Source organism: Haematobia irritans, chromosome 3 (assembly GCF_050003625.1).
Source record: "Haematobia irritans isolate KBUSLIRL chromosome 3, ASM5000362v1, whole genome shotgun sequence".
Classification (NCBI taxonomy): Eukaryota; Metazoa; Arthropoda; class Insecta; order Diptera; family Muscidae; genus Haematobia; species Haematobia irritans.
Window position 1 is genome coordinate 201733871 of NC_134399.1, and position 10022 is coordinate 201743892.

General features: G+C 26.8%; 1 protein-coding gene across 1 annotated transcript; it reads left to right on the top strand.

Annotated features, from left to right (window-relative positions):
- Positions 1 to 598: 598 nt before the first annotated feature.
- Positions 599 to 7917, top strand: LOC142231379 (uncharacterized). Its single transcript, XM_075301990.1, has 3 exons — positions 599 to 655; positions 7351 to 7689; positions 7762 to 7917. The coding sequence occupies exons 1-3, from the start codon at positions 599 to 601 to the stop codon at positions 7915 to 7917; spliced, it is 552 nt and encodes a 183-aa protein (XP_075158105.1).
- Positions 7918 to 10022: the final 2105 nt, after the last annotated feature.

A 10022-nucleotide genomic window follows, 5' to 3' on the forward strand; every position in this document is an offset into this window, starting at 1 on the left:
TATGACCACAGACGCCAATTTTTTGCTCCGATTTAGTTGAAATTTTTCACAGGGAGTAGAAGTAGCATTATAGCTATGCGTGCCAAATTTGGTTGAAATCGGTTCAGATTTAGATATAGCTCCCATATATAGCTTTCGTCCGATTTGCACTCATATGACCACAGACGCAAATTTTTTGCTCCGATTTAGTTGAAATTTTGCCCAGGGAGTAGAATTAGCATTGTAGCTATGCGTGAATCAAGAATATATACATATACTTTATATAGTCGGAAATCGATATTTCGATGTGTTACAAACGAAATGACAAACTTATTATACCCCCAATACTATTATTTTCGTAATAAAAATGTGAAGTTTTCGAAGAACTACAAAAAAAAATTAACAAAAGAATAACGTTTGCAAGAACCCTTTATCTAATGTTTCATTTTTTTACATGTATTGTCATCATTTAATTAAGAGCACTCATCCCTATAGAAAATACTCAATTATATAATAGTAAATCTAAAAATATAATGAGAGTTATTAAATATTTTTTTTTTTTTGGAAATTGTCATTTCGTCTATAATGTTTATTGTTTCTGTGAAAGCATTCAAACAAAATGGTTCGTAAATATTTTTACATTTTATTTGTCTTAAATTCTATGGTATTTATTAAGGTAAGAAAATGTCAATTATTAATTTCCTTATTTTTTTTTTGTATTGTAATAAATATTTATTGGTAAGGAAGTTTTCTGGCCAGAGAGTATCAATTCAATGACATCGTCAGATGCAAACTTGTTGTGTTTGCATTTTATGCCACAAATCAATCTACGAATAAGAATACATTAGGAGTGGGGAATAATTACCCAAAAATTCATATTAGTTGAAAATATAAAAGGCCGAAATTTATTTATCCACCGACATGGATTGCGTATATAATAATCGCATTACTACATCTTGTTATGGACGGACATCTTAGAACGAATTAAACTAAAACGTATTGAAACAAATTCTTTAGTTAAATATGGGTATAGGTCTATATGGGGGCAAAGTCTAATCATGGCTGAATTAAGCCGAGTTTTGTTTGATTACCCAACAAAAAAAGAGCTTCGAAAAAAGTAGTTTGGATGTCCGGAAGTAGTGCAAACTTAATACTCCGTTTTCGGATTCTTGGCATTGCTTTAAAAGTTGCATCTCGGATGAATAAAAAATAAAAATAAAAAAACAAAAAAAAAAAGGTTCACCATTTTTATTTTCTAACTATGTAATTTTTACAATTTTAAAAACTTTCGCTCCGACCGTGGGTTCAACCTTCTCGAGATGTTCTTTATTAGTATGAATGAAAAAATCAACACAGGTTCAAATCTCTCCCAGCGGTAAATTTTTTTAACAAACATTTTTTCAAAAGATGGATATTATTTTCGCCGTATATTTTTGAATAAATATATTTTTCATTTAAACACGATAAAAAATTAAAACTGTCGTGATTTGCGAAACCTTCTCAAATTAACTTCATTGGAAGTGAAAAAGTCAACTGACACAAGTCCAAATCCCCTCGGTGGTGATTTTTCTTTTTAATTTTTAATTAATTTTCTATTCTTTTTTGCTTTTGACTTTAAACGGTCTATTAGCGTATTTTCTAAGACTGGCTCCAAATAACTTCAACGGAAGTAGAAACAAGTATATACGGCCATAAGTTCGGCCAGGACGAATCTTATGTACCCTCCACCATGGATTGCATAGAAACTTGTACCAATGACACAATCGAATTACTTGGATTGCGGTAACACTTGCCGATGAAAAGGTATCTTAAAACTTCTTAACACCGTCTTCTCAATTGTAAGTTAGTCCTTACGGGGTATATATTAAACAAAGGAAAAATAAATTTTCTATAACAATAAAATTTTGACAAAATTTTCTATAGAAATAAAATTTTGACAAAATTGTCTATAGAAATAAAATTTTGACAAAATTTTCTATAACAATAAAATTTTGACAAAATTTTCTATAGAAATAAAATTTTGACAAAATTTTCTATAGAAATAAAATTTTTACAAAATTTTCTATAGAAATAAAATTTCGACAAAATTTTCTATAACAATAAAATTTTTACAAAATAAAAAAATAAGAAATAAAATTTTCACAAAACTTTCTATAGAAATAAAATTTTTATTAAATTTTCTATAGAAATAAAATTTTTACAAAATTTTCTATAGAAATAAAATTTTCACAAAACTTTCTATAGAAATAAAATTTTTATTAAATTTTCTATAGAAATAAAATTTTTACAGAATTTTCTATAGAAATAAAATTTTCTATAACAATAAAATTTTGATAAACTTTTCTATAGAAATAAAATTTTAAAAAAAATTTCTATAGAAATAAAATTTTGACAAAATTTTCTATAGAAATAAAATTTTCACAAAACTTTCTATAGAAATAAAATTTTGATAAAATTTTCTATAAAAATAAAATTTTTACAAAATTTTCTACAGAAATAAAATGTTTACTAAATTTTCTATAGAAATAAAATTTTGAAAAAAATTTCTTTAGAAATAAAATTTTGACAAAATTTCTATAGAAATAAAATTTTGACAAAATTTCTATAGAAATAAAATTTTGACAACATTTTCTAGAGAAATAAAATTTTGACAAAATTTTCTAGAGAAATAAAATCTTGACAAAATTTTCTAGAGAAATAAAATATTGACAAAATTTTCTACATAAATAAAATTTTAAAAAAAATTTCTATATAAATAAAATATTGACAAAATTTTGTATAGAAATAAAATTTTGACGAAATTTTGTATAGAAATAAAATTTTGACGAAATTTTCTATAGAATTAAAATTTTTACAAATTTTCTATAGAAATAAAATTTTTACAAAATTTTCTATAGAAATAAAATTTCGACAAAATTTTCTATAACAATAAAATTTTTACAAAATTTTCTATAGAAATAAAATTTTCACAAAACTTTCTATAAAAATAAAATTTTTATTAAATTTTCTACAGAAATAAAATTTTCACAAAACTTTCTATAGAAATAAAATGTTTACTAAATTTTCTATAGAAATAAAATTTTGAAAAAAATTTCTATAGAAATAAAATGTTGACAAAATTTCTACAGAAATAAAATTTTGACAAAATTTCTATAGAAATAAAATTTTGACAACATTTTCTAGAGAAATAAAATTTTGACAAAATTTTCTAGAGAAATAAAATCTTGACAAAATTTTCTAGAGAAATAAAATATTGACAAAATTTTCTACATAAATAAAATTTTAACAAAATTTTCTATATAAATAAAATTTTGACAAAATTTTCTATAGAAATAAAATTTTGACGAAATTTTCTATAGAAATAAAATTTTTACAAAATTTTCTATAGAAATAAAATTTTTACAAAATTTTCTATAGAAATAAAATTTTTACAAAATTTTCTATAGAAATAAAATTTTTACAAAATTTTCTATAGAAATAAAATTTCGACAAAATTTTCTATGGAAATAAAATTTTGACAACATTTTCAATAGAAATAAAATTTTGACAAAATTTATATAGAAATAAAATTTTGACAACATTTTCTAGAGAAATAAAATTTTGACAAAATTTTCTACATAAATAAAATTTTAACAAAATTTTCTATATAAATAAAATTTTGACAAAATTTTCTACATAAATAAAATGTTGACAAAATTTTGAATAGAAATAAATATTACGACAAAATTTTCTATAGAAATAATATCTTTACAAAATTTTCTATAACAATTAAATTTTGACAAAATTTTCTATAGAAATAAAATTTTTACAAAATTTTCTATAGAAATAAAATTTTTACTAAATTTTCTATAACAATAAAATTTTTACAAAATTTTCTATAGAAATAAAATTTCGACAAAATTTTCTATAACAATAAAATTTTTACAAAATTTTCTATAGAAATAAAATTTTCACAAAACTTTCTATAAAAATAAAATTTTTATTAAATTTTCTACAGAAATAAAATTTTCACAAAACTTTCTATAGAAATAAAATGTTTACTAAATTTTCTATAGAAATAAAATTTTGAAAAAAATTTCTATAGAAATAAAATGTTGACAAAATTTCTACAGAAATAAAATTTTGACAAAATTTCTATAGAAATAAAATTTTGACAACATTTTCTAGAGAAATAAAATTTTGACAAAATTTTCTAGAGAAATAAAATCTTGACAAAATTTTCTAGAGAAATAAAATATTGACAAAATTTTCTACATAAATAAAATTTTAACAAAATTTTCTATATAAATAAAATTTTGACAAAATTTTCTATAGAAATAAAATTTTGACGAAATTTTCTATAGAAATAAAATTTTTACAAAATTTTCTATAGAAATAAAATTTTTACAAAATTTTCTATAGAAATAAAATTTTTACAAAATTTTCTATAGAAATAAAATTTTTACAAAATTTTCTATAGAAATAAAATTTCGACAAAATTTTCTATAGAAATAAAATTTTGACAACATTTTCAATAGAAATAAAATTTTGACAAAATTTATATAGAAATAAAATTTTGACAACATTTTCTAGAGAAATAAAATTTTGACAAAATTTTCTACATAAATAAAATTTTAACAAAATTTTCTATATAAATAAAATTTTGACAAAATTTTCTACATAAATAAAATGTTGACAAAATTTTGTATAGAAATAAATATTACGACAAAATTTTCTATAGAAATAATATCTTTACAAAATTTTCTATAACAATTAAATTTTGACAAAATTTTCTATAGAAATAAAATTTTTACAAAATTTTCTATAGAAATAAAATTTTTACTAAATTTTCTATAACAATAAAATTTTTACAAAATTTTCTATAGAAATAAAATTTCGACAAAATTTTATATATAAATAAAATTTTGACAAAATTTTCCATAGAAATAAAATCTTGACAAAATTTTCTATAGAAATAAAATCTTGACAAAATTTTTCTATAGCTATACAATTTTGATAAAATTTTCTATAGAAATGAAATTTTGAAAAAAAATTCTACAGAAATAAAATTTTGACAAAATTTTCTATGACAATAAAATTATGACAAAATTTTCTATAGAAATAAAATTTTGACAAAATTTCCTATAGAAATAAAATTTTGACAATATTTTTATTGAAATAAAATTTTGACAAAATTTCTATAGAAATAAAATTTTGACAAAAATGTTCTATGACAATAAAATTTTGACAAAATTTTCTATAACAATACATTTTTGACTAAATTTTCTAGAGAATTAAAATCTTGACAAAATTTTCTATATAAATAAAATTTTGTATAGAAATAAATATTGTGACAAAATTGTCTATATAAATAAAATGTTGACAAAATTTTCTATAGAAATAAATTTTCGGTAGATTATTTTTGGGGATCGGCTATAAAAAAACTATAGTCTGATATGGACCAATATTGGCATTGTTATTAGCGGCCATATACTAGCGCAATGTACCAAATTTCTACCGGATCGGATGGATTTTGCTCCGGAGGTCAAATCTGGGGATCGGTTTAAATTGGGGTTATATATAATTAAGACCGTTATGGACCAATTTTTGCATGGTTGTTAGAGACCATATACTAACACCACGTACCAAATTTCAACCGGATCGGGTGAATTCTGCTCTTCCAAGGGGCTCCGGAGGTCAAATCTGGGGATCGGTTTATATGGGGGCTACAGATAATTATGGACCAATGTGGACCAATTCCTGCATGTTTGTTAGAGACCATATACTAACACCACGTAAATTTCAACCGAATCGGATGATGTTTGGTCACCCATGAGACTGCGGAGGTTAAATCTGGGAATCGGTTTATATTAGGGGCTATATATAATTATGGACCGATGTGACCAAATTTTTGCATGGTTGTTAGAGACCATATATCAATTATCCAAATCTGGAATCGGTCTATATGGGGCCTACCTCTAACTTTGGTCCGATATGGACCAATCCATATGTGATTACTTCAGAATGAATAATGACATCAAGTACCCAGCAAAAAAAGAGCTTCCAAAGAAGTAGTTTGGATCCCCGATCTGTGATCCGGAAGTAGTGCAAACTTGGATCATCTCCAATGAATTTTACATGGGCTTGTCATAGGACGGAAGTACTCCCTTTTTGAATCCTTTGCATTGCTTTAGAAGTTGTGCTCTGGAAGTTAATTTGAATGAAGAAATTAAAAAGCGAAAAAAAACAATTTTTTTCAACCAATTTCCTTTTTTTCATCCATATATTTTTTATTTTTTTTTTTACAATAGGAAATAATTTTATTACACAATTATTTTCCTGTTATCTAATTTTTACAATTTGAAAAACTTTTTCGCTCCGACCAGGGGTTAAACCTGGGTTTGCTGGCACCATAACAGAACGCCTTAGCACACTCAGCCACAAACGCCATTGAACATAAAGCGTCGAAAGGTCAATTCAAATGTTTGTGATATGATCGTAATACGACACCAAGGAATAACATTATAATTGCTTCTCGATATGTTCTTTATTAGTATGAACGAAAAAAAAGAAACGCATTATGTCATCCATCGTTTTTATTTTTTATTTTCGGCATATATTTTCGTATAAATATATTTTTTCCATTAAAAACCAACAAAAAAATTAAAAATTCTCGTAATTTGCAAAATCTTCTCAAAAGAACTTCCATGGAAGCGAAAAAGTCAAACGGCACAGGTTCAAATCCCAGCGGGCATGAAATTTATTTTTTTTTATTATTATTTTTTTACTTTTTTATTAATTTCTATTTTTTTAGTTTTTTTATTAGTTTTTTTTGGAAAATTTAATTGTAAAAAATTTGCACTTAAAATAGCCTGATTGCGTTCTTTCTAATACTTGTCTACAAGGACTGCATCGGAAGTAGAAAAAAATCATTGGGGGATCCCAAGATGCGCTTTAGAAGAAATGCTTGTGCACTTGTCCAAAAGCACTGCATCGGAAGTGGAAAACAATTATTGGGGGATCCCACGATCCCCTGTAGAAGAAATGTTTGTGGATTTGTCCAAAAGGACTGCATCGGAAGTTGAAAAAACTCGATGGAGGATTTTGGGATGGGCTTTAAAAGAAATGTTTATGGAACAACTTCCAATTTCTTTTGCTGGGTAGCTAATTTCAGGTGCATAGGATAAGTGTTCAGGATGCTCAAAATTTATCATTAAAATTGAACCAATGGAAATCGTCGGTTACCGTACCTTAGATTTTCATGGAATTTTCGTTTATAGGGCATAGGACTTTGTAAAAGTAAACTAAATTTTTTCCACATTTGGCTGGAAGACAGTATTTTACTCAAGCAAAATAAAAATAAAACATATCTGTTTTTTAATTTATTTACAGTGTAGTGAACGTCCATTCAATATTGAGGTTCACAATGTCACCTGCGCTAAATACACTGAACGTATTAAAATAATCGAATGTGAATTTGTGAAATTTCCCGAAAATCGTTATGGCATCAATATTCGGATGATGTTCTCCCGAAATCTGGATAGATCCTTCCAAGTACGAATTTGGATTGATATCACACCAATAAAATCGAAACAAATCATACATTTAGTGGATTTAAAAATGAGTGGTTGCTCAGCTTTTAAACGGTTGTCGTCCAATAAATTCCTTCAACATATTCTCAAGGAGTTTTTTAGAACGTCCAATTTACCCAAGTCATGTCCTGTCAAAGCGGTGAGTTTATTTCCATTGTATTTAGTTTTTGTATTTTGTTCTTAATACCAAAATACTTTAAATTTTTTTCAGAACATTTTATTCAGAAGTGATAATTTTACAGTATCCAATGATTTTCTTCCACCGGTTGTACCTAGTGTCAGCTATGTTTTACAAGTTGAGTTATACGAAAAGGGCACAATGTTTGGAATGTGGAGAGTAGCAGGTGCCATCATTGCTAAAAAATAATACATACAATGCAAAAATAATTTATCTTTTCCAATAATAAATTTGGTAAAAGCAAGAACAAAATTTTGCTACACGCAGAAGTATTATTTTTTAATTTAATTTTATTTGCAGCAAAATCAACACATTTCAAAAAATTTTAACAATTTTTTCTTCCAAAAAATAGCACTCTGGCATTTTTCTAAAAAAAAGGTACACTCAAAAAAAAGTGAATTCTTTATTTCCCCAAAGCCAATTTAATTCTATGCAAACTCCAATTTTGTCTTTCAAACTACGAAATTTTCTTTAGTGAAAATGAAAAATAAAAATTTTGTCTAATAAATGTCTCTACATGGAAACTACAAATTTTTAGTTTGAGTTTTAGAGGAATCTTAAATATCGTGTCTTAAGGTTGGTATTAAGTTCGAGTTTCACGATTGCTTTTCTTTAATAATCAATTTTAAGGAATACAAACTTTGTGAAAATTTGCTTTGGGCTATTCCCCATCAAGTTATAATAAAATTTCCACGAAATATGCATAACGGTATGCCTTTTTTACTGATTTAGTTTTCAGTTTAGCGGATAAACTCGAACTTAATACCCACCTTTAGCGTGCAAGAAAATCCAATGAAATAGCGCCTTTCATATGATTTGAAATTTATAGTCTATAAATTTTTACCCGCATTACTCATATGAGCACGAGAAGTAAAAATGGGAATTTTTGCTTCTAGAAGTAAAACCGGGAGCCACCGTGGTGCAATGGTTAGCATGCCCGCCTTGCATATACAAGGTCGTGGGTTCGATTCCTGCTTCGACCGAACACCAAAAAGTTTTTCAGCAGTGGATTATCCAACCTCAGTAATGCTGGTGACATTTCTGAGGGTCTCAAAACTTCTCTAAGTGGTTTCACTGCAATGTGGAACGCCTTTCGGACTCGGCTATAAAAACAGGAGGTCCCTTGTCATTGAGCTTAACATGGAATCGGGCAGCACTCAGTGATAAGAGAGAAGTTCACCAATGTGGTATCACAATGGACTGAATAGTCTAAGTGAGCCTGATACATCGGGCTGCCACCTAACCTAACCTATAACCGGGAAGTAAAACGGAGAAAAAGCATGCCTTTGTGATTTGTTTCAAGTAAAAATAAAGTGTTCCTATTTTTAATCGCTTTTTAGCTTTGCAGTCAGTATGCAAAAAATCAACAAAATTTAAAAACGATTTCAATGATTTTGAAGATTTTTTCTTTTTTCCTTAGTAAACAGGGTGTCATTATTTTTATACCCTTCACCACTACTGTGGTACAGGGTATAATAAGTTTGTGCATTTGTATGTAACGCCAAGAAGGAGTAATCATAGACCAACCTTTTAGTATACGGATCGGCTTAGAATTAAATTCTGAGTCGATTTAGCGATGTCCGTCTGTCTGTCTGTCTGTCTGTCTGTCTGTCTGTCTATTGATGTATTTTTGTGTGCAAAGTACAGCTCGCAGTTTTAGTCCGATTGTCCTAAAATTTGGTATAGGGTCCTGTTTCGGCTCAAAGACGATCCCTATTGATTTTGGAAAAAATCGGTTCAGATTTAGATATAGCTGCCATATATATTTTTCACCGATCTGGTCATAATTGGTGTGTATATCAACCGATCTTCCTCAAATTCCGTACATCCGAATATTTTATGAGTCTCGAAAAACTTGCAAAATATCAGCAAAATCGGTTCAGATTTAGATATAGCTCCCATATGTAGCTTTCGCCCGATTTACACTCATTTGCCCACAGAGGCCAATTTTTTGCTCCGATTTAGTTGAAATTTTGCACAGGGAGCAGAATTAGCATTGTAGCTATGCGTGCCAAATTTGGTTGAAATCGGTTCAGATTTAGATATAGCTCCCATATATAGCTTTCGCCCGATTTACACTCATATGACTACAGAGGCCACTTTTTAACTCCGATTTAGTTGAAATTTTGCACAGGGAGTAGAATTAGCATTGTAGCTATGCGCCCATATATATGTTTTTTTGATTTCGACAAAAATGGTCAAAATACCAAAATTTTCCTTGTAAAATCGCCATTGCTTAGTCGAAAAGTTGTAAAACTGACTCAAATTTTCCTAAGCTTCTAATACATATATAT